We start from the raw sequence: 26124 nt of genomic DNA, 5'->3' as shown, positions 1-26124 counted from the left end.
ACCTTCTCCAGTGCCCATGTGGTATGCAGTACGTTGGCGAAACAGAACAACCTTTCATTAGGCGTATGAATTGTCATCGCAGTAACTACAAATGTAAACCAGACCTCCCTCTAAATCGCCATCTTAGATCTGCCGGACACACCCAGAAGGATCTCCACAACATTGTTGTTATGATCACAGAATATAATAAAAACTAGTCAAAATGTAAAAGAGTGTCTCGGGAAAGCTTTTGGATGAAGAAATTACAAACAACTTCTCCAGATGGAATAAACGAGAAAAAATATTCCATTTTTAGGTCTTGGTCTAAGGCTGGTACAGCACTACATGCTATACATCAATACGCCGTACTACTATATTTTGACTTTTTTTAATTGTTTTCCACAGTTACTTTTTATTTTCAATTTTGATAAAAAAGACCCCCATTGTTATTTTCATTCAGGCTCCTTATCATTTGCTGATGTGTGCCTTTGATAAAGGTACAATCACCCACAACGTACGTGGTTCAGCTTCTGAATCTGTTTTGATCTTGAACTTTGTGAGTTTTATGCTCGTAAATTTTTATAAGTTTTATACTCATAAGGTTTTATGAGTTGTATGCTGAAGAAGGATATCAGTTATCCGAAATATTCAATGTAAATTTTACCATCTTCTGGTGATGTTAAACATATTCAGACGTTTCTATATAAAGGTCTGAAAAATTCCCAACGACGTTTGAACTGTAAAATTTGCGATGCAAATTTTTGGTCGTTCCCTCCGCGGGACTCGAACTCGTACCGCTGTGACATCTATGGCAACACCGCCTGCACATAATCCAGCGCCCTGAACATTTGTTGTGACATGCATCATTAATTTGATCCTCTATCCTACATAATAACATCTAAATGAGCTGTCTCGTACTACCATACATCGTGTACTTAGTTACAGCCCTAGATTAATCCTACGAGGAGGAATGACCCGGCCAGCGAAAGCTGTATTTTTATATAGCCTAGCTGGCCGAGTGGTCTAGGGCGCTGGACTATGTGCAGGCGGTGTTGTCATAGATGCCACAGCGGTACGAGTTCGAGTCCCGAGGAGGGAACGACCAAAAACTTGCATCGCAAATCTGACATGTGCAGTTCTAACATCGTTGGGAATTTTTCAGACCTTTCTATACGTTTACATATCTTTCCTGTATCAATTTGATCCGACGGAACAGTGTAGCGAATAGAGTCGTCACATTCTGAGACGTTGTGTATATATATATATATATTTATCTCTAAGGAATAAGGGTTCTGTAAAAAGCCACATGTAATTTTTTTTTAATTATTGTTTTACTTTATAAATATTTTCATTACTATTATTACATGTTATTTTCATAATCGTAATTATAATTATTGCAATTTGTATTGATTATTGAAAATGAATTATATTCTATCATAGAAACTCGGAAAGATTCAGCTGTGTTTATATACACTAATAAACTTGTCATGTTCATATAACGTCCGTACCTTAAGTGGTACATATATGTACAATACATATACGAAAATGTGTTTGTTCTTTGACCATTTTCGTCACTTTTTGTTTGCTGTTACATGTGTAGTGTACTACCCTTTATAACTACTTTTTGTTAATGCGCGATTTGTGTGTGTGTGTATCGATTCTGACAAACGGGAATATTGCTGGCCGATATTTCATGCACGTATATATTTCCAATATCCAAGCCAATGGGTAGTAGCGATAAAAAGTACAGGTACAGCAATCAGACTGTTTGACTTCACCAAGGTGTCTTAAGCATTTTTTTTATAAGCAGTAACTTTTCTGCGTCGTCCATAACAAGGTGTTCACATCACGTGGTCTCACTTTTGGTGTTACAATCATTATATACATATATACGTACTTCTAATCGAAAGCAGAGAGACCGGTATATCTGGTCCTTGCTCTGTGGAGTTACCTTAAACGTATTATTTAGGCTATTTTATGTTCTTCGTTGTGTATGTCTGTTTTCCATGTCTGGTATTAGTTCCTGGATTACATTTTTTTGATTTCTGCTAGATTCTTTGTTCAATTTCTATTGTACGTAATGTACTTTATATTTCGCATAGGAAGTGTCGAAACAAAATCCAGTTCCTCCAAATTATGAAAATATTCATATTGTTGAAAACTCATTATGAGACATAAATATCAGCTGCAGTGAAATTTCGATAATTTTGTCAACGAATTTTGATAGTCCCTGAGTCGTGAAAATGTCGTCCGTAAAGATCAGAATAGAGCTGGATGTGGAATACCCCCTTAAAAAATAGAGAGAGAAAAAAAAACGAAAAAAGTTAATCCAGGTAGAATCACAAAAAAACCCCAAGTACATCTAGATGACATTAAATGGAAAGAAGTTAAATTACATAGTATACAGTGTCTTACGTTTGTTGCTTACTGACCAGTCTGGCCATATCAGGGTTATCGGCCACAATCAGAGCATGCAATAGAATTGGCGTTAATAAACAAAAAGATATAATGAATATTTTTAATCAAAGTAATGTATGAGGTACCAGTGTTACTGACCATATTCCGGCTGGAGTAAGTTAAGTATTAAAAACCTTTCATTCCTAATCTATACAAGTGATATAGCAGATGGTCCCTTTTCTCATTGTAGGGTTTTTCTGTCTATACGTCTTTCGGTCGAGCAAATTTTTGGTTCTTCCCTCCGCGGGACTCAAACTTGTACCGCTTTGACATGTATGGCAACACCACCTGCACAACGTCTAGCTTCGCAAATTTGACAGTTCTAACTTCGTTGGGAATTTTTCAGACCCTTCTATGCTTACATTATCTTCCCTCTATCAATTTGATCCGATGGAGCAGTGTAGTGAATAGAGTCGTCACATTCTGAGATGTTTGTATGATATTGCTTTGTTGTAACATGTATCGGTAATTGATCCTCTATCCTACATAATAACATCTAGATGAGCTGTCCCGTACTACCATACATCGTGTACTAAGTTACAACCCTAGAACTAGGGGTTTGACATGGAAAAATATGTGATTTTAAGCGATTTTTCGGTGGGGAGATGTACATTTTTGTCGTTGTATTTCCAAACCCTAAGTGTTCCCGCAATTTTCCCGATACCATTGTAAAGCTGGGGAATCGGGCTACGTCATGATACCTACATCTTTATAGTTTCTTTACGCATGCTGTCCCACGAAGGCCTTGACGCTCTAACAATTGAGTCACAAAAATCTTGGCTTTTTACCTAGTGGGATACACATATAGGCATATACTGAAAAAATATCCGAGAATATTCTTTTGCGACATATTGATTCGGTAATGGAAGGTATAAAGGTACCTACAATTCACCATGAAGTTGATGACTGGGGTGCACGGCGGACCCTCTCAACCCATGAACTCGGTCTTTGTACTCAGAAGCAGCTTAGAACAATGCACAGAGTGGCAGAGGCAATTAAGCATTAATTTCAAAGCTTTTTGGAAGGTCTTTGAAAGGATCCACAGAGAAAGCGTATGGAAGATCTAAAGACACTATGGAATACCCATCAATGACAAGACATCGAAACTATTGCACAATGAAAGCAAGATTGGACGGACAGTCAATATGAAGGAAACGTAAGTTAGGTCACTGAATATGAAACTACTACTAAGGGTACAGCTAGATGGTAAATGCCTGGTGAATGCAAACTCTTTCACATATCTTAAAAGCATTATAATAGCAGATGATGGTACTGAAAAAGACACAAAGACAAGGGAAAGCAAGAGGTGACTTCATCAATCTTTAGAGCGTCTTGATGTCAAATAAGTAGGAACACCAAGGCCTGATAGGACAAGATGTGTTCTATCAGTACTCTTGTATGGAGCGCTGAGTGTCGGAGGATAGCCGCAAACTTTCAAGATTTCACAACGGAATCATAAGGAAGATCTTGAAAATAATCTGCCCTGGAAAATTTGCAAGAGGGAATAAACTCCTCATCTATGTATACCATACGATATGTCACTGGCGATGGATTTGGCATGTTCTGGGGAAACCAACTAACAACATCACCAGTGTTTCCCTCAGATGGACTCCAGAAGGTAAACACAAAACAGGTTCGCCCCAAGACCACCTGGAGGCGAACCGTTGAAGCATATATGAAAGATATGGGAATGACTAGGAGTGAGCTGGAAAAGAAGGCAAAGGACAGAGAAGAGTGTAAAAGGCTAGTCCTTGCTTTTATAAGTCTCCAGGTAAATTAAAGACTAGATAGATAGGTACATATAAGGTAAGTGGTTATTAGAAGTTATTTTGAATGAGAAATACGGAATGTTTTACCAACTCTAGATCTTTGCACTACCAATTGTTTGCACGTAATTTTAATTTTCAATTTCCTTGGTACAAATTATTTCATTTCTTAAGTAGTCCAAAAAAGTATCATCAGGCAACTTGTATCTCAAATATAATATCATATTTTACACTTCTATACTTTTAAAGTTGATCGACACTTTTCCCCTTTTTAGCTCGCCTGGTCGAAGGCCATGTGAGCTATTGCCATCATTTGGCGTCCGTCGTCGTCTGTCGTCGTTATCAATTTTTCAAAACTCTTCTCTAAAACTACTTGACCAATTGGAACCAAACTTGGTATGAATGTTCGTCGGGGTGTTCTGCATATAACTGATGTGGGGATTTTTGATCCGTCGAAAAACATGGCGTTACTAAAAATAGAACATAAGGGTCAGACAGTAGTTTTTCGCATATATCTCCAAAATAGTTAGGTTTAGCCAAATTCTTTCAATAGCTGAAATGATCCTTATTTTTAGGACTACAAAAGTCTTCAAGCATAAAATTTGTCAGACGCTTTCTTATAAGAGTTTTTGTTCTTGACAGGGGAATTTTTTTTTACTGTTTTGAGTCAATGTCTTGAAAACTATGATAGATTTAGACTTTCATTTACCGAAATGATCCTTATGATAAGTCCTATCAAAATTTTCTTGAGTCAAAATTTTTGGACAACTTCTTGTTTAATTTATTGCCCTTGAAAGGCAAAATTCAACCAGGTGAGTGATTCAGGCTCCTGGGAGCCTCTTGTTTAAGTTATTAAGTCACGCGGCTGCATTGATAGCCAATATTTGTCAAACTGTTGGCATACCAGTACTTTTACAGATGAATAAACTGCGATTCTCGAATAAACAACTTAATATAAGTAAGTTTAAAATGTGATATAAAACAAAAGTCAGTTATTTGATATCTGCATTTTTAAGATTTGAGGACTGTCTAATTTTAATTTCAATAAACTGAGATTAGATCGTATATAGTTGGGTGTCTTTTTTTCCAAATGTTGTTCTTGTTGTTTTTATTGTTATTATTATTTTTTTATTTATTCATTTTTTTTTGGTTTGATTGTTTTTCACGTATTTAGTCGCAAAAAGTTAATGATCTAAAATGAATCATATCTTAGTTTTTTTTCTTCATGTTTTTTTTAAAGAATCATCATTGATAAAAAAAAATCATCACTTATTGGTGGATCTGTTCTTGTGGTTTAGAAAAAAAAAATGTGTTTTTAGTTGGAATCTTGAATTGGTAAATTTGTGTTCAGAACATGTGTATTTTCAAAGAGATTTTACTTTTTAGCGGGAAATTGAATTTATGGTTTGCCCAAACTACTCAAAACACGAAAATTTGAGCCCAACAAACTTCAAGACTGAATTCTTCTACCACAGTATGTATGTCTCTAAGCAATATACTAAGATATTACCTCTTTATCTTCTGTTAGTAAGTCATTAAAAGTTTCAGAAATAATGGAGAGATGCTAAACGCCTACGTGGAACTATCTTTTCGACTAAGTCATTTTTTTTTTGCATTAACAGAATTTTAATAGGTGATTAGGTGATAGTGAAATTGAATTATATTTGCTTGTATAAATAGTGAGATTCGTGTAGCTATCCGAAAGTATGGGCTTACTTCTAGTACACCAAAAGCCTATCTTAAATATATGGCAATATGGGTTCTTATAAAATGTGCAAAAGGACATTTATATGAGACCTCATTTGGCACTTTATTTTTTGTTTTATGTAGTAAGTATCAGTCTTTCTAAAAATCAGACAGAAGGTGATTCAGGCATGTCAAAAGCCCACCGAAATCAGTTTTATTTCTTGTTCAGAGACAGTTACTGATCAAATAACCAGTCTTAGTTTTTCATTTGGTTGTTACGCTTCTGAGGTAAAACGTACATAGATTGCACATGAAATTTGCACTTGGCAAGAGTTATCGTTCTTGATTTGCTTCTTTTGGTTGATTCTAGTGGGAGATGAATGTATGATTTTCTAAACAGTGCAGAAAAGATTAGCGTTATTTGAAAGTATAGCATATGTAGACTAAAAAAGCATCGTTAGTTTGGTGGGTTTTTCTACACCATGAATCACTGTAACATTGGCAGTGTCTGAATTTTATGTGGACTGGTACTTAATATTTATCAAGTTCAAGGACGCCTTCCATATGAATTTAAGGACTTATCCCTGATCTAGTTACCTTAATAATGATATATACGTGTTTGAATCTCATTCAAAATACTCGGTGATATCTCAAATCGCACTTCAATTATATCTGACATCAAACTGTATGTCTTACAAAATAATCTGACATCAGTATGAAGATCCTAAGTGATTTAATTAAAACAAAAGGTGTTAACGTTAAGGTTGATAAATTGGCGACATCCACAAATGAACAAAGATATCCCTCATTCAATCAGGACAATTGCGCGTGTTTTTATTCATCATTTAATATATTATCTTCAAGGCTGGCAGTACTTCTGTAATTTTTGTCTAGTTAGTCCATTTTCTTAAACATTTTTTTTTACCTTTTTGTAACTTCTATTTGATTATTTTCGGCAATGTTCAAGATCAGTGTGTAAATTAAATTGCGTGTAAAGCAAACGTAAGGAATCCACTAACATATTCAAAATATTCATTAGAATTGTTTTTAGAATACAAGTTTATTGTAAATATTAGAACTTACCAACGGTTCCAGGGTGTGGATTCATAAAAAATGGGTTGCAGGCTATTTGTACCCTCATATTGCAATGATGTCTACACATTTTTTTTTCAACGAAAGGAGTGGTTCCAACCACCGGATCCTCTCCCGACTGGACCCCCCCCCCCCCCATTTTGCCTGGTATTAAAAATAAACATCGTTAACTTCCTTCCCTGAATGGTAAATTATTCCAGGTATTGCTATAGATGTGACAAAGTACAATGTCAATTCCAATTGGCTATCTGTCGTGATATTTTTTTCATTACAATTCTTAATATCATTTTCTCTTTCTAAAGTTTTTCGTGCTTTTGATATATAAAGATATATGAATCAGGGACCGATCCAGAATTTATTTTTAAAATGGGATACAGGCTATCATTTGCTCACTCATTTTCAGCTTTTCAAATCCCCGACATCTCTGGAATATATATAACTGAATACATTTTTGATTCTCCGTTTCTGTGAAAAAAAGACATGGTTTGAATGCAATCGTATACGTTATTCTTTAGCAACCGATCATAGCATTTCGTTTGTATTAGTTTTTCATATATTTTAGTGTTTGTTGTCCTTAATTACTGATATACGCAGAACTGATATATCAAAGGTCGCTAACTAGTACTTAGAACAGCGTTTTATTACACGAAAAAAATATATATTAAGTTCATATTTAAGACATTGTACACGGTGGCATGGTAGAGATAAAAAGCACTCAATAAAGCGTTTTTAAACAAATGCAATAGTCTAAACAAATATTAGTTTTGGTTTCAGCCAGATACTTGTTGCCAGGTTCACAAAGACAACTATTTAATCGTTACAAAGAGAATAAGCACTTGGGCTAATCTTTATCAAACTAAATCATGTTGCTATCATTATGCAAGTGAAATGTAAATTATGAAAAATGAAAGTTTATTAACGAGACAAATCTTGGTAGGGACAATTCAAATAATGATATGAGCATACTTTGGACTACTAATAACCCTATTGTTTATTAAATGATGGCGGGTGGTAGAACTACAATCAAGATTTATATCTAATTTTGATGAGATCTGACGAAGCAAAATCGATTTAATTCTGATTATTTTGATCTTAATCTTGTCTTCCACAGGGGGTATAACATTGAGGAAAACAATATTGTGGGGATCCTTTAAGGGTTCCGGCTTATATAGAAATACGATTAGCGCATCTCCGAGTCAGTTTGTCGAGTTTATGTACTCTGAATTTTAAAGGCGTTCGATCTTTTGATAGTTACTTTTATTTCTTTAATCGCATTTTAAAAAGTGTACATTTTCAAATCAAAATCGGATATGGTGACTTCATTTAGAATAGGCGTATTATAAAACGCAATAATTAAGTATTATCATATATAGTTTTGAAGAAGGCATTTAAGTCGGAAGAAAAATATTTTTATCAGACAAAGATCTAATTTGAAATTTAACGGAAACAATATTTCTATAGTTGTTGATCCATGCATAATATTTTTGTTAAAGTCGCGGTAGCCACGAAAATTACAATTATAGAGGTACTGTTGACATATATCTTCTGTGGAGTTTGATCAACAGTTATTAAAGGGTCCGGACGGGAGTTATCTCAAGAATCTGATCGTCAGATACGAACCGGGTACCCTTTGTTTAAAACCCAGTGGGTACAGGTATAAATTGACAATAATCAATACGTTCTGGCACTGACTACAATAACACTGGTCCGTCAAGAGGTGCCGAGCAGCGAGAACTAACGTTTGAGTTCGAAACGCTTGAAGATGGGAGATAACTTTCACGTTACGCATAGATATGTTCTCGACAACGATGTACGATACATGTACAGCGGAAGTCCACTTAGCATGATGTACAGGAATCCTGACTATCCGAACTTTGATATGCTCCGGCTTAACAGAGAAAAAACTGAAGTCAGAAGGAAAATCCTGCAAAATCAAGTCAGTGGAACATTTTTGGTTCCAAGAAACCCTGCGTTGCGATCTTTCTCACGTCATACCGTTAACGGGATGGTCAACCGTCTTCAGAGAACAACAATAGCAAGAGTTGGAGTTTCGGACGAAAACCTCGACAAGCTGCGTTGCAAGGAAGATGTAATGGAACCAGATAAATCTGGGTTTGCATCTTATAGAAAACTTCCAAAAGACAAAGTGGACAGGATTGTTCAAAGACTTTTAAGGGGAAAAACTCTGATGAGTGCAATGAAGGAGTATAAGGCGCCATTGCCTCTGATGACTGGATTATCAACCTCTTATACTAAGTTGGCAAATTCTAGAGCTTTAAATGGTGTAACCCCTGTTAGAGTTTGACGAGAGATAGTGTAGGTATGTGTTAAATGTTACATTTTTATCTGCTAATATTGTACTGTGAATATCACGCTTCCGATGTTTAAGTAGCTTTGTTTGAAAGTTTCAAATGTTAAAAATTTAAAAATATATTTGCAACTGTAGCTAAGAGTAAAAAATATCAACCTAGTGGTTGAACCATGGGAATCCGGGGATTGGAATCCCTTCTGGACTCCTTTCAAAATTCCTAGATCCCGCTCCTGAAAATATCAACTACGTTATTTCGTTTTTTTTTTCTATATCGTAAAAAAGCAAGGATCTTTATATCGCGTCAGTTTGATTACGCGGTTACCTTTTGTTCTTTTTTTAATCACCTTGTTCGTCAAACTTATCGGTTATATAACATCGCTTAGTAGTTCTTGATGAAAGTTAATGCCAGACCGTGCATGTGAGACCCATTCCAAGTTTTTGATAAATGTTACAATTGTCTAACCTCTCCCTATGATTTCAGCTACTATATAGTATATATATAGTTTTCGATTGTATAAATGCGTTATTGCCTTTTTCATTTTAAGTTAATGCTATTCGGTTCACGGACAAATCCAAAATTTATTAAAAGGGGGAACCCTCCCCTAGATCCGCCACTGCATGCCTTTGGATTATTCCAATGCTTGGAACAAATTTGCTTACACTGTTCCTCCCTGTTTTTAAGAAATATATATTTAAATAACAATGAATTTTTAATTACCAAAATATAGCCAAAATATTCATATTTAATTGTAACGAAATCTAAATTCTTTTTAGTTTGATTTCTATATTTACTGTGTTTTAAACGTTCATGTAAATTGGCATTTTTTGTACTCGAGAATACAAGATTTAGAAGGTTACAAGATTTTTACACGCAAACATTAAAAAAGTGCTTATATAAGTCAATCTATCTTTTGTTCACAGGCGCTGCTCATACAATCACACCTTCTAAAAGATGACGGATGTCATGCGACAAAGACCACATTCTTTACAAAACATTGGGACGTGGCCATTTTCCTTATGTTGTCTTGTAATCTGTTCTTTTTGTATTTGTGTGTATTTAAACCAATTCTTGTAAGATTTAAGCAACCGTATGATTCTTGGGTGGTTAGCTTCAGATGATCTTAAGACGTTATAATGTGAATTAAAGCTTTCATGTTCATGCTTCTCCCGCAATACAGATATAGTAAGAGTTGGAAGAAAATCAACTCATCGGGAAATGCGTGGATACATGAAGAAAAAAATATCAAATATAGAAAACGGAATTCGAATCGACATCCTACTGGGAATATATATGTATTTTATTATTTGTGTTTCTTCTACATGTCTGTCTTTGATTTGTTATATGTTTATCTATGAATAACTTACATGCAATAAAATATTATAAACACATAGACAATGCCCTGATATGGTGATCACAATCTAAATTCAATAGAAAATAGATGGGAAACAGCACCCAGTCGGATGAATCCTTTATTAGGGGACTGCCACTTTTTGAAAATGAAAACGTTGAAAATAATTATACTGGCGTACAACTAGAAAATGAATTTTCTGGCCCGAGTCCATATACTTTCTACAGACATTTGACGCAGGATAAGAATTGACCACAATCGAAATGACAGCTTTGTGATCCTTTTAAAAATTCCTAATGTGTTCCAGTCACTACCACTTAAGTCAATCCCAGCCTTCCTTTGAGCTATGGCACTTTGTGGTACAGTATTAAGAAGATCCATTCCTTTTCACTCAAGTTAATATAAAGAAATCTGGAAAATCCTTATTCCTTATATGGGTAAAGTCACAACCCTTAAAATATATCCAAGTCTTCTTGTGGCGGTATGACCCCTTGTGGTACAATTTGAAAGAATCCATTTACTTATTGTCATATAATCGTAAGCATTTCTGGAAAATGCCTATTTCAGGCCTCTTTTTTGACCCCTCAATCGTAAAAAAATGTTAACTCTCACGATCAATCCCAGTATGACCTTGGTGGTATAGAATATTTTAGTAAAGGATAATCTGAGGCAGTTATAGGAATTGAAAACAGGAAGAGAGCATATAGGTTTTAACTATTATTGTCAACATGTAACTACAACTGTATATCATAAAAGAGACACCTTTCTATAAATTGATATTTTTAATAAGCTTCTATAAAAACACCAGTTGATCACCTCATCTATTGCAGTTTGCTGATTGAATAAAACAGTGTGCATAACAAAATACTGTAATAATACAGCTAAAAAATATTTCATATAGCTACATCTAAAAATCATGCAGAGGGAAATGTTTGATTTCTTAAATTACTAGTACATGTAGTTTCAGGTGAATACATCAGGTGCATATTCATTGTAAAGAAAACTTCATCAACTTTCTAAAGGTCTACAAAAACAAGTTTACAGAGTTTTTGATGTATACAAATACATCTAATGGGCATAATCCAAGTTCAGACTTGAACTTTCATATGTCTACATGATTTCTATGTAACTGGTACTTAACTGAATAGCAAGCAAAAAAAAAATAATACTACAAGCAAAAAATTATGCAAAACGAATTTCAATACAACCTTTGTTGAAACAACATTAAGACATAAAATAAATTTATTTGTAATTTACAACCATACTCATGAAAATTTAAACTAAAAGTAATCAACAGAAATACAACACCACATGTAATTTGATTACAAGTTCTTATAGAAAGTAAAATACATCAATAACAAAATTGATAATGACAATACAAAAAAAGTACCTTTCTGTGTAAGAATCTGGCAAAGTGTTATAAGGTGTGGCACATGGAGGAAGAAACAGAGATATTTTATTGCATTATTCAAGTATTTTTCCCTCATAACCCCCAAAAATAACAAAAAGAGTGTTTGTAAAGTTTGCCTTCTTAAGACATGATTTGTCAAGTTAGGTTGAATTGCACTATAATTGCAGAAAAAATTTACACACTTTTACCCTTTATAGGCAGTCAAAAAATATGTATGTCACAGACGTTTTGGGATTAAATTAAATAGCATTCTGTTGTTTGGGTTACTGAATATATTTTTGGCACAAAAGACTAAATTGGGAAAAATAATGTGCCACCCCCTGTCTGTTTCTTACACAGAATGGTACTTAACTATCATTTATTATGTATAAAATGTAAATTTACATCTATCAACAATAAAAATTAAAACAATTGATTAAATCACAACACTTAAAATATGAGGGTGTAAAAACATCTTTTTCATTCTTGGGAGGGGACTAAATAGGAAAAAAAATAGACTGTGCTTAATTATATCCAGCCACAATATATGAATGTATAATGTCATAAACTACTGTTTGAATGCTAAAGGCTTATGTATAAATATGCTTATTTGAAATAAATGACAAATTCACTCAATGAACCATTCAAAATTGTACCATTAGCACACAAACATTGAATTTAAAAAAATACAATACATAGAAATTGTCACAACATTTATTTAAAAACAGTGTTTTCAACAGCTATGATATTAAACTAATGGTATGATTTTTTTCCTCTCAACAAATTAAAAAATGATTTATATATCAACAAATGCATGTTTCTAAACTTTCAACTGATTCAACAATTAAACAGTATTACAGAAGTAGACCTAGGGTAAGGGACATAACTCTTGAAATCAGTGATATGTTTGTATCATATTAAAGTTCACCAAAGTCTTCCAAGCTTTCATTTGAAACAGAATAAAATCAGTCCAAGTTACTTTGCTGCTTACATGAATTGATGTAAAATGGAAAATACAAACAATGATTTGTAAGAGTTATCTCCCTTTACCTAGGTCTACCTCCTTAAAGTCTCTCCTTAGATAGGAAGACAAAAATATTTTGATTTGGCTTGTCAAACAATTAAGCATTATTTCAAACTTTACTTTTGCATAACATTTCTTCCTAAAACGTGATGTTGGGAAGTTTTCTTTCTAACCCTTAAATTCAAACATTATTTTCCCTGCATCATGAAAAACATGATCCTATGGAGCAGCATAACAAATAGAGTGATTCACATCAACAAATTATATTAATTATGACAACAGCGACGTAAATTGTTTAATTTAGTGAGCATGTTCAATTTGAGGTAATAATTCATGGAATATTTAACAATCCTGATTTTTTGGTAATGATAAAGACCAAAAGAACAACAACATACAATGTAGAAATGTCAGGGCCAAAAAATATATACCAGTCAAAATGAATAACAGTTTTGATATGAGTATGTAACAACATTAAAACTACTACAAACTAAAATTTCTAATAAAAATATTGGCTCAGTAAAATGATTGATGTAATATATCAAATGTAAGTACTGAATCCTATGCTAAAATCATCAAATTTTTAATTAACATATAGGGAACTTAAATAATAAAGCAGCCTCTATCGGTCGGAGTACCTAACAAGGATAAAGCAATCGGAGACAGACTGAATATAACGACTGATATTATTTGGGTAACATATAGGGGGCTGACTCATCATTTTTTCTTATTTTAAATCTTTTAAAAGATAAGATGTATAAACCTATAAAGACATTTTTCATCCTATAAATCCTAGAAGCTAAGGTCTTTCATATATAATTTTTTGGTTGTCAGGTTACATTTCATGAGAACAAATTAGAGTGGAAAGCATTTCTGAATTACCTTTGAATCACCCTAAAAGTGATAATAGTGCTTTTTACAATATTCATTGCCATCTTAATGATAAAATGGATGCTTCTTTACTTAAAAAAAACAAAAAAAAATGTAATGAGACACCCTCAATTGAGATTAGTTTGGACCTTAGACCAAGACATTATTTCTAGATGGCTTGATGTCATTCCAGACAAAAAATCCTTTCCATATTTCATGGGAACTTCAAAGTTCATACATGTTCTATACTTATTTAAAACTGTTAACAATTTGAATCTTAATGAAAATGGTAACAAAACTGACGTACAACAATATAGTATGATGTATGCTGCTTTAGCAAGCAAGCAATATAACCCCAGGAATATAACTAAACTATAAAACATAGACTACACAACCTATGCAGCTTAATTAAAGACCTATTTTTCTATTTGATACTACCTATAATCATAAATGAATAACATGGTTATAAAAAAAAAAACAACATAAAAATATATGTATATTTATCTATATTTTTGAACCAATGCAAAAGGATATTAAATTTTCTCTATATCATCCATGAACATACACATATATTTATATTTTAAGCATACTAAGTTATATACAGTTTAGTATACTTATAATGCAAGATATCTGCTATCTATACTTATAATGCAAGATATCTGCTATCTATTCAATTCAATAATGCAAGTATATTATTGTATCCTAAAATACATATATGAAAGTATGGTAAAATCAGATCTTTTTTTTGGCATTAATATACATTGAACAAAGATATCATAATCACTGCTAGTAAATCAGTATGATAAATTGGGAAAAATTCCTCTTTGTAAATGCAGTGTATAACCTTTCATGCTAATTTTCTGAGTAAGCTCCATTTTTACTTCCACGAGGTAAATGTTAAAACATTTTTTAACCAATTTATATGGAAAGTGTAGCACTTAACTCGCAGAAAAGCTTACCAAACTTGCTCAGAAAATTGCCACGAAAGGGTCTAATTTTGGGTTTTCTTTCAATTACTTTGTGCACTCTAACATTTTAAGCCATTGGTCAAATAATAGATTATACTGCCAAATAACAAACAAATGTAGAGAAAACTTTCCAGTTAACAGTATTAAAAAAGAAATGTTTTTATTTCAAAGGGAATTCACCATTACTCATAGAATGTAAACCCAAAACTAAATATTGTAAAACTTAATAATAGTAATTAATCATATTAATTGTAAAATAAAAATACCTCAAAAGATTCAATTTTAATTCATAATCACTGATCATCAACATCTCAAACTACATATAAAAGCCAGAACTAATATTACGACAATAAAACCTGTCAACAACAAACAATAAAATAAAATATGTAACGCCATCCAATTCCAAAAATTTCTTCTTACATATTTATATGTATTAATATTCTGAACACTTGTTATTCTGAAAAAATCATGAGTGGAAAAATCATTGCTAAAATTTCCTTGATTTTACAACACCAAAATAAAAGCAGAGGTTGACATTATCTGAGGAAAATATACAATAAAAAAAAATTGTATCAAATGGTAAAATTATAATTCCATTTTAAAACCAGTGAAAATAAAGTATTTTGTAAGCCAAAGAAAAGCATGTCTGTTACGACAGGTTTCACTGTACAAAACATACATAGAAATATACACTCCTTGAAACGTTCATGTTTCCCATTTAAGTGTTCATGTATTTTTCATCAAGTGTTTACAAATCGTTTTGCATTCGTTTATCGTGCATTTAAAGGCACACTGGGAGTGTTTGTTTATTGTGCATTTAAACACACGATAGGAGCATTCATTTAAACACACATCCGTTCATCGAGCCTTTGTTTAACGTTTAGCGTGCATTTGGGTATCGTATGCATGGGAAAACTAAACATCTCAAGGAGTGTAACAAAATAATTCTTCATATGAAGGGAAGGACCTACATGGACCTCCATTCTGAGAAGTTGGTAGTGTCCTCCCTGGTAATGTTAGATACAATGGAATTAGGTTTCTTGTTCCTGTTAACAAGCAGTACAGCACTAGATAAGTAACCACCGGCATCGCTGATCTCACTGAAGTTAACCTTGTGCTTGGCATAGGTTATCTTCTCATCCAAAATCTACAATGATACAAGGCATAGAAATTACACTAATGTTTCATAAGCAGAAATTCAGTCTATTATCTCCCTTGTTGGAAAAGTTAGGAAGTACATGTACGTTTTTTCCTATATGTAAAGATAACAATTATGTGTATTCCCAGGAATTTGCAGTTGTCTTATTATGATCAGGTTTGTGCCAGCCTACAATTTGCAAAAGACAACATTTCAGTAAGACAAACATGTAAGGTAGTATTCTTAAATGGAGATTTTAGAAAAGATCATGAAAATCTGATTTGTCTGTGCACATGCTAATGGACTTTGTCAGCATACTGTATAAGTACATTTGTACATTCTTTCACTTAAACTCAATTATTTTAAATAATAAAAGACAAAAATATCCTAAATAAGATCCACGAAAAGGGGTGGTCAGAGTGGATAGCAGTTCCAACTTCCCTCCCTAAATTGAAATTGGAAAAGCAGAATAAATCATCAATCCAAATGTCCATTACCCTTACTCTTGATTCCTGATCCTACTCCGATAATTTCTTGCAATGTGCCGAAACATAATAATCATATGGTGCTTGATTCATATTATAATCATTTATAGATGTTTTTACCCGCTATAGTAGGTTATTTATTATCCGAGCTCAAAAGCATTTGGCTAATTTACCTGCAAAGGTATTTCTATGTCCAACAGATGACCTTTCTTAGTATACAGGTTTGACACTTTTAAATAGCAATATTATATTATGAAAATTTGCTCTGAAATCTTCAGGACACAACTGTGATTAAAGAGAGATAACTCTCCAATAGCAAACAAAACAGATAATAGACCCTTTCACACTTAAATTTCTGAGCAGGATCATTTGGTACTTCCCCAAAGTAGGTGTAACTGTTAGTTTTTACAGGAAAATTCTACCAATTACCTTACAGAAGTACCAACTGAGCCTGCTCAGAAAATTAGCATGAGTGGATGTTTTAGCTAGTAGTGAAAGATACTGTTACAATTTGTTGTATGATTAATGTTATTAGACCTTCAATATATTAAGGCCAAAAAAATTAATACTCTTGTTTCCTGCTACCAGCAAGAAAAAAGTAGGGTAGATGCATTGCACTATGGAAATGACTTTATTTAAAAAAAAAAACAGACAAACAAACATTTAACATTGAGTTATAATGAGGAAACAATCTAGACTTTAACAATGCTTGGGCCAAAATGCTCATAAAAAGTTAAGGGTAGGTAGGGTAGCAGGAAACTGACATATGTGTACTATTTTGTTTGCCAGATGAAATGAAAATAAAAATGGACATGACAGATGATGATACAAGGTTAATGAAGAGGATGAAATGTTATGAATATCAAACTTTTAGAGATTGTTGCACATGCATATTTGTTTAAATATTTAGAAATATTGAATATGAGTGAAATATTAAATAATATCCAAAGATATATTTGACTGTTTTAAAAGATGAGTTTTTTTGTTTTATTTTCAATATTATCAAATACATGTATGTTTACTTAAATCTACATTAATTATTAAGCCTATACTACTGACATGTGTTACTTATTGTGAAATAAAATATGTCATATATATCATATGCATAAATCAAATCCAGTAAAACAATGGATTCGCAAAAACAAATTTACTGAAGCCAAACCATGCATACATCAAGTTAAATAAACTTATTATTATCAATGTTAGGACAACAGGATCAAAATACATGCTGTTAACAACCAACACCTTTATCAATGTGTTAAAAACAAACAGATGAAAACCCATTTTATGTAATATGTACATGTATGAAATAAAGCAACAAGAAAGTATTCCTTCTAGCATTATTGGAACAGAACTGAACACTGGCAAAAACTCACAAACATTCATATAATCGTGGAATTTTTCTGGTTTCTTGATAATATGATCCAATTTATCTGGAGATACTGACTTAAGTCCACTAACAAAACATCAGTCATTAGAACGAGGACCAGGAAAGCTTCATTAGCCTGATGGGCTAGTATGTTCTTAAAACTCAAGATAATGATTATAGCAAAGGGCAAGTTGATTATATTCTTTGCTAGCCCTGTGGATTAATGTGTGGATGAAATACTTTCAAACCCAATAAAGTTCTCAAATAACAAATGCTAAAAACAAATTATGTCACTTTAAGGCTGAATACAGCTTTTTTGAAACAGATGAATATTTGATGAGAAAAAATTGACTTAACATTATGACGATTCAATTCCTTTTTAACATGACAATTCATGCACATAACTAATTAAAGAACCTTCGTGAGCGGGCTCATATACCCCACATATCCCCATGTTCGATATTCAAGTAAATTTGTTTGTAAGAGAAATATATGAAGAAGGACCCTGACATAAAAGGAATAAGACTTTAGGCTTTAGACCTTTATTTTCTAACAAAATTCTGTTTCTCAGAATGGTAGTTTCATACGCCAGACTGTGATTTCTTTGAGTTTTAGTTAATCCTAAGTAAATATCATCATAGCGGAACAAAACGTACACTTGACCTGTAACTTATCATGGTGAACTTATATACCAAAAATCATGCTATAATCTGCAAGCGTTTAGAAAAAAAGTTCTAAAAATGGTTATTTCTGTGAATTTAGCTAAGTTCAAGGCCCATAACTTCGATAAAAATCATCAGAGCAGAATGAAACAAAAACTAGACCTGTAACATATCATGGTGATCTTATATACTAAAAATCATGTCAATATCTGCAAGTGTTTAGAAACAAAGTCCGGAAAACTGTTATTTCTATAAACTTCGCTAAGTTCAAGGCCAACAATTTCGGTAAAAATCATTAGAGCGGAACGAAAGTTAAACTTGATCTGTAACTTATGGTGAACTTATATACCAAAAATCATATCAAAATCTGCAAGCGTTTAGAAAAAAACTCTGGAAAACTGATGATGGACTGACAGGTCAAAAACAATATATCCTTCGCAACTTTGTTGCGTGGGGTATAATGAAAATTCAAACCATTATCATAAATCATATAAAAAACATTCAACCTGTGTCTGATTAAGTACAAACATTTGGTTCTACATGTACAGTTACATAATGTATGTAACACAAATGTTATACAGTGGACATCATAACAGGAAAATTTATGTACTTGTTCATATAAAAAATCTTTGGATTATCTCCCTTATGTCATAGTTCCTCCATTGTATAAACTAACTAGATAAACAAGATACATCTGTATCAAAAACACATAGGTAGCACACAGCAACTATCTGTAGTCATGTTAAAAAACCTAAACAACAAATGCAAAACAAAAGAAAAGGCATTGAAAACATAAAATAAAATCACAATTAAAAAATCGAACTAACAAAAATATATTCCTCAAGCTGACTGAACATCCAACCATGGCATGCATTTAAACAAGAAGATCCTCATACTACCTTAGGGCAAGGTGGAAATGACTTTACGGTAAAGGGTATTGCCCAATACCAATAAACAACTGCTGATCAGGTTTCCACCTGTTTTTGTGAACTCTCTTAAAATCACTTCATGATGAGGGAGGTCACAATCTAATTTATCTTGTATAGCCTGTATAGAAAGACATTCTAAATCTGTTATTAAAGCAATAAAAAAAGTAATTATTTTTCTTGTCTACATGTAGCTTGGGTGCTAATTTGATTGATCAAGTATTAGTAATGTCAAGTTAAAAATTATCTGTATCCAGCTACCAATAAGGACAGTTACAAAATATACAAACCTATAACATAAATAAATCAAAGAACATTTTCTGTTTTTTTAAAGCAATTTTTTAATTTTTTAATCCTGAAACTGGTTGGACTAGTTTTTATAAAATTGATTATTAATATATTACTACATGTTATACATGTATGCCTTTAAGCAAAATAATACCTGTACAAGTTTTGTTTGTAATTTGTTGAAATAATTGACTTACATATGTAAAAAGGTTATGTAATGTTTACAAAGATAAATACATACATGTACCCCCAAAAGGTACATTTGTTTATTAATTATTGATTTAGAATCCTTCTCCGTAGAAAATCTCTGTAACAACCTACATGCACTATTCAAAATCAGAGTTGCATCATTGACAGATAGGGAAAATATTTATTTAGTAATTTAGCAATACTTTTAAAGTAGCAATACTAGATTGATTTACCTAGCCAAAGCCACTAAGAGTAGAAGTACATGTACTAAGTATGAGATTTTATTGAGAAATATGAATATGATTATGATTAAATACAAGTTTCAAACTGAGATTCACCGAATAAAGCAAAGCTTTCATAACAGCACCAATGCCAACAATAATTATACAGAATATATTCTATGACTGAATAGCAATTTCCAATACATGTACACTGATTATAATAGGATAGGATAGCTGATATAAATTATATAGAAAATGTGTCATGATTAATAATACTGACATGTGTTACTTATTGTGAAATAAAACATATCATACATAGTATACATGTGTAATATATATCTGTTACTTGAATTTAACTGCTTCTTTTACATGTTTAAGATGGGTGAGGTGTTTACATATATACAGGTGCAAATGTATCTGATATAAATTCCCTTGAAAAATGTAATACTGTTATTCATTCTAAAACATTTTATGACATCGTCACAATCATTGATTAGTGATTTATCAATCATGTTTATCATTACAGAAGTGACGTGACCAACATCACACAGGAAAGTGTGATAAATGTGATTATTGTGATTAATATGATTAGCAGTCTAGTTATTTCCCCTACTTACACTGTAACTTTTCTCTCCTATTTCATCCCTACTTCTATGTATCAGCCTTCCATTAACATATAACATGTTAGCAGCGTCATCACTATCTAGTCTTAAGATTCTGTACTTGTACTGTGCTAAGTCTTTCATTTGCTACAAAAATATACATTTTTAAAAAGTCAAAATAAAAGAGAAAAACATACTTGTCCTCATCTACTATTCAAATTATACCAACCTTGAGAGATTTTTCTTCAATCATGCATCTACAGCTGGAGTAATTTAAAGAGGGATGTTGGGACATTGCCCCCTTAAAATTCAGAAATTATTTTCTATATCATGAAATCTTGAGACTTCACAAATTCTACACCCAGTAATGCTTTTGCCTTGATTCACTCTTCATTTAATTCTACACAGGCAAATATTTTTCATGTGAAATTCACTAAACATGAATTCCATGTGAACATTTTGTGTGAATTTCATGTGAAGGCTCCATTCACCCAAATTTCATGTGAACTCTGTCAATTAGTTTATTTGTTCAATTCAGGTGAAAATCATGTGAAATTCATGTGAAATAATTTTGCCTGTGATGCCCCATAACCTGAAATGCTAGATCCATTCCTGTTTACAGGCATAAGACTTAAAATAGCTTGACTACAATTAGTAAAACTACTTTCATGATTTACTGTTTTAACATTGTTGAAAACCCATGGCTGACTACAATTCATACCTCCCTCCATCATGGTTTCCCAATGATGCTGTTTTGGTTTGTCTACATGAACTAGACATTTAAGCTACCGTGTTTACCTTGAACGTGACTGCAGCTTCTTCACTATTTCCAACAGCAATAATATCCCATCCTGCCATACTGACCATGGACTTCAGTCTACGAGTTCCGGGAATGTTGATTGGAGTAACGTTATATTCTGGGAAAGCATCAACAACAGCTTGTGCACCTTTCTCATTGGTTCTCTTACCACTTCCAATGCCAACAAATATCTCTTTACCTTTACACAACACAAGACAACAATGTCAGTTGTAATGCTAAGAAAAAATTTCTCTTTAAGGTTACCCATTTTTTTCTCCCTACTTTAATACATTTTATTGGTATTTTTTATATGAAATACTGCTAATCTATCATATTTAAGTTGAGCACTATTAAAGTCAAGAAATCCTACCATAAATATTGAAATAAAATAATTTCAAATAATAAATTCCTTTTACCTGCATTGGACCTACAATGTACCTACCATATTTTTCATCCAATGTAACCTTACACACATATTTTTTCTTCTTGGCCTATTGTTGTTGAACATAACCAGGATCATTATGCAATGTAATGTTATTTTTACAAAAAAAACCCATAACAGTTGAACAGTAAATCAAAACATTGTTCAATGTCACCCAAAATGTACATGTATGTCATAGGAAAAATAAAAGTTTGCTACATGTACTTGAAATTCAATGAAGAAATGTACATGTACAATTGTCGTCAATTTCAAAGTATTAAGAAATTAACATATGACAAACAAATGTACTGACCATGAACATGCCTAATAAATCTAGTATCACAAAAAAGTGTTTTGGTCTGTTATATTTGTAATGACTCACATCTATGCATTTCAGATTTATTTATTTCATTCACTTTTGTACATTGTAAACAATTTGAATATTTTACCAATACCCCTAACCTTTATTTTATAATCATGATTACTGCCAAAATACTTCTACATATATACAGTATCTACAGGTACATGTACATACATGTACAATATACTTTCATTTTATGTGCATGTAATTGTATTTGTTCATAAATTAGGCTAAAATATTAAGTCTTGTTTCCTGCTATCAGCAAGAAAAAAATAGGTAGGAAGGAAAATTATTTTATTTTTCAAAAAAGATTTTACATCGAGTTAATGGGGAAACAATCTATACTTTAACAGTGCTTGGGAAGAAATTGCCATAAAATGATCATTAGGATAGGCACAAAAATAGGTTAAGTACTGAAGGGCAGCAGGAAACAGATATGATTTTTTGCCTTACCTGTAAAGAGAACATCACCACCCTCTACAATAGCATCTGGATCTTTAATTTCTACAATGGTCATCTTCATCTGAGTTTGTAAATATCTTCTTATTTCACTAACCTAGAAAAAAAAATACCATTTTTTTTATTGAGGGCTTATTATTTAACTTTTTACCTACAGATCACAAAAAATGAGTTCTAATTTCAATTTAAATGTACAATCATGTAGAAGATTATGGTATCAAGGACAGAATTGCACACACTTTGAAAGCAGTTTCTGCACCCTGATAGATGCATGTATATTCTGGAAATGTTCTTAATCAATACGAAGGTCAACAAATGTAAGAATGTGAGAAAAAGGAACATCTGCTTGAATTCAGTTTTTCTAAGAACTTTGTTATCAAAGCATTCAACATGTCTTGTGCGAAGATTTTCTTTTATTGTTGTAATATTCATTAATTCAAAAATCATTTATTTGTATAGTACATGTATATGGAACACTACTAAACCAGATTTCAATAGATATAAGGTACATGATGTTCCGCAAAATGTACAACATACATTTGTAAATCATGCACACAATGTAATATGGTGAATGTGAGTCTTCCAGCTTCCTGTTTTTTTACCCTGATATTGATGTACAGACTACCCCTTTAATAATAAACTGCCAAGATTTTATCAGTTTACCTTTCATCTATACAAAAGGACGTTGATGTACATGTACCCATAAAAGTCGCACAGTAACTGCATTATAACAGTGGTGTAGCCAGGGTCATATCAATATGGAATGGTAAAAGTATATTTTATAACACGTAGGTGTACAATTCAACAATTAACAGCTCTATAGAGCTTTTTAACTAATGACGTAGGGTAGAAAATCCCAATATTCCAGGCTGGAAAATTGGTGAAACCCCCATGCTAGGGTAGGTTTCTGGAGATCTGGACACCTGTCTGATTTGAACCCAAAGCAGTGTTAATCTCATGAATACGAGTCCAGCGCCTTAACCACTTGGCCACCCTGCTCTTTATGGTAGCATTTCATAGCACAGAAAACGGGGAAGGGTTTCTATTGCAAGCAATGTTGCACATTGAAGCCTTGGCTTCTTGAAATGCATGTACATTGTAAAGTAGCTACTTGTATGCCACTCTATAATATGGTTCTGATATACAAAAATTATATTCACGTAATATTTGCGAGCACCATAGTTTTAAATGAATTAAACTAGCTTGAATACACCCCCATGATACACCCACGACAATTATGCATACCTCTCCCTGTCTAGTTTTACTGCCTGGTCTGGTAATCAGTGCTGTATTTCCAATGGCGACAACACAGTCATCAATAAAAGGACACTCTGGGTATTCTTCAGTTCCATCCAACTCAATAGTTCTTACTTCACATTTCTTCAAAGTTTCAACCAAATTTTTGTGTTCTTGGCGAGCCCTGTCCATATCAACATCAGCATTTGGGTCAAATTTCTTCGCGACATTTTGAAAACTATCAGGAATTCTCACTAAAATTGCAAAATTGTATTCAAATGCATTGCATTCGTATGCGTTAGACATGCTGACAGTTAAATCTTTAAACAGTGTGCACTGACCAGTGTGATTGTTTTCAGCCTAACTCGGAAGTGAATCAACTTCCGCTTGTGACGTCACGGGCACCTGCCATCGGCAATACACAGGTTGTCACACAATTTCACTGATCACCTGTTTAAAACGGCGATATTGTGTAACTGTTTAAAAAAAGACAAAGCAGGGTTAAGTCTTCCTTTATGGTTTGATAAATCATAATCTTTTCATGTTTATTTTTATCTTCAAAAGTCTTCATGGAAACTTGGAGTAATAAAAAACATCCCAGAAATTAAAAAAAAAGAACTCATTATTTGATTAATTTATAAATTGAATATATATTAATTAGGAAAATCACACGGAATAAGAATACGTATATGTGTGTGTGAAGTTATGTATTCATAAATTCATGAAGTTCGTGCTAGCCAGGGGTTGATCCAGACACATTGAAAAAGGGTGATGCCAGCTGGGGCACCTCAAAAAAGGGGTGAGATGAGCTGCTAGGGCATTATTTACCATATTTTGTCAATTTTACACGTGAAAATGAAAAATTTTCTCATAAAAAGAAGGGGTGTCAATCCCCTGCACCTCCTCTGGATCCCGCCACTGTATGTGATTTGCACACCTAATTTCTAAGCGAGTACGGTTAAATAAGCTTCAGAACTTAGACGCCATTCACAATAAGTCGGTGAATTACTGTGCGAAAAAGTAGTATGAACTAAAAGTCCTATCAATTTATTTTACCTATATTGGGTATATAGGAAGAATGAAACGTAAGATTGTATACGTTTTATCATTTTTTTGCCTATTTTTAAAGTAAAAAACAAAAAACAAAAAAAACCTTGTATTTCTACTGATAAAATTAAACCTACAGAATCGAATATTTTAACCCACAGCCTACAACCCACATGTACATGTAGGTGTTTTAACTATAATACCGGTACATTTGAGTTAATTCTAATAAATTGATTAGAATGTTTGTCTCTCTTTCTTGTGTGTGTATAGTGGATGCAAAAGAATGCGCCCCAGTCTTAAAGATAAATCGCCTTTTTTACATTTATATGCCTTCTTATACTTTGCTTGCTCATATCATTTTCTTTAAACTTACAAATGTACATCAGTTGTTAGAGGTCCTGTGTTAGCGAAAACTATAACTTGCATTTAAATGCAAGGATGGAGCAGAGACAGCAATAGAAAAAACAAACAAACAAACGATTGCAAAACATAAAGAATTCGAAAGACATGTGCTCCGGTATAAAGAAACTATGATTCATGTAATTTGTATGCTACTGTTTCTGTTCAACCTGGAAAAAGGCATCGGATCCACGTGGGGTCTGGGAGTAGGACAAAGCGTCAACAAAGCAGCCCAGCCCCTAGTAGGACATACTCTGAGTTCTTCGGTGAGGTATCGCGAAGGCTGGACTTCGCTACCTCCAACTACTAACAAACATCTAGTAACACAATCCCCGCAATTACTGGGCGCCGAATGGGACACTTGTGGTTTTGTACTCAAAATTCAATTTTGAACAGACGAAAGTGAATTTTGTTCAACGAAAATGAGTTCAGATTGACAAAGTAATGTCAGTGGACAAGAATTACTTTTGTCATATGACAAAATTTCTTTTTGTATCACAGACTTTACTTTTGTTACCTAATTTGAATATTGGGTAACAAAAGTCAATTTTGTATGCACATTCGTTTTTAGATTCTGTGAACTAATATAATTTGCATACAAAACTGAGAAATATTATGACAAAATTAAATTTT

General features: G+C 32.8%; 2 protein-coding genes across 4 annotated transcripts; one reads left to right on the top strand and one right to left on the bottom strand.

The window, feature by feature from the left end:
- Window positions 1–8654: 8654 nt before the first annotated feature.
- On the top strand, window positions 8655–10687 carry LOC148612077 (uncharacterized). Of its 2 annotated transcripts, none has more exons than XM_088593192.1 (2): window positions 8655–9296; window positions 10213–10687. In XM_088593192.1, the coding sequence occupies exon 1, from the start codon at window positions 8743–8745 to the stop codon at window positions 9283–9285; it is 543 nt and encodes a 180-aa protein (XP_088449318.1). In that variant the 5' UTR covers window positions 8655–8742; the 3' UTR covers window positions 9286–9296; window positions 10213–10687. The 2 variants fall into 2 exon arrangements, with proteins under 2 accessions (XP_088449318.1, XP_088449317.1); XM_088593191.1 differs by having other exon boundaries at window positions 8655–9300.
- A 716-nt stretch (window positions 10688–11403) lies between these two features.
- Window positions 11404–24418, bottom strand: LOC148612076 (N(G),N(G)-dimethylarginine dimethylaminohydrolase 1-like). Of its 2 annotated transcripts, XM_088593190.1 has the most exons (6): window positions 24055–24418; window positions 22804–22906; window positions 21568–21767; window positions 20785–20916; window positions 19443–19590; window positions 11404–16036 (listed from the first exon to the last, which is right to left on the bottom strand). In XM_088593190.1, the coding sequence occupies exons 1-5, from the start codon at window positions 24349–24351 to the stop codon at window positions 19444–19446; spliced, it is 879 nt and encodes a 292-aa protein (XP_088449316.1). In that variant the 5' UTR covers window positions 24352–24418; the 3' UTR covers window positions 11404–16036; window position 19443. The 2 variants fall into 2 exon arrangements, with proteins under 2 accessions (XP_088449316.1, XP_088449315.1); XM_088593189.1 differs by lacking the exon at window positions 19443–19590.
- Between the last annotated feature and the right edge of the window lie 1706 nt (window positions 24419–26124).

This window comes from Perna viridis, chromosome 7 (assembly GCF_037379345.1).
Source record: "Perna viridis isolate PV_CMFRI_1.1 ecotype Kerala chromosome 7, ASM3737934v1, whole genome shotgun sequence".
NCBI classification, from domain to species: Eukaryota; Metazoa; Mollusca; class Bivalvia; order Mytilida; family Mytilidae; genus Perna; species Perna viridis.
The sequence above is the reverse complement of the archived record's forward strand: the minus strand, read 5'-3'. Positions and strand labels throughout refer to the sequence as shown.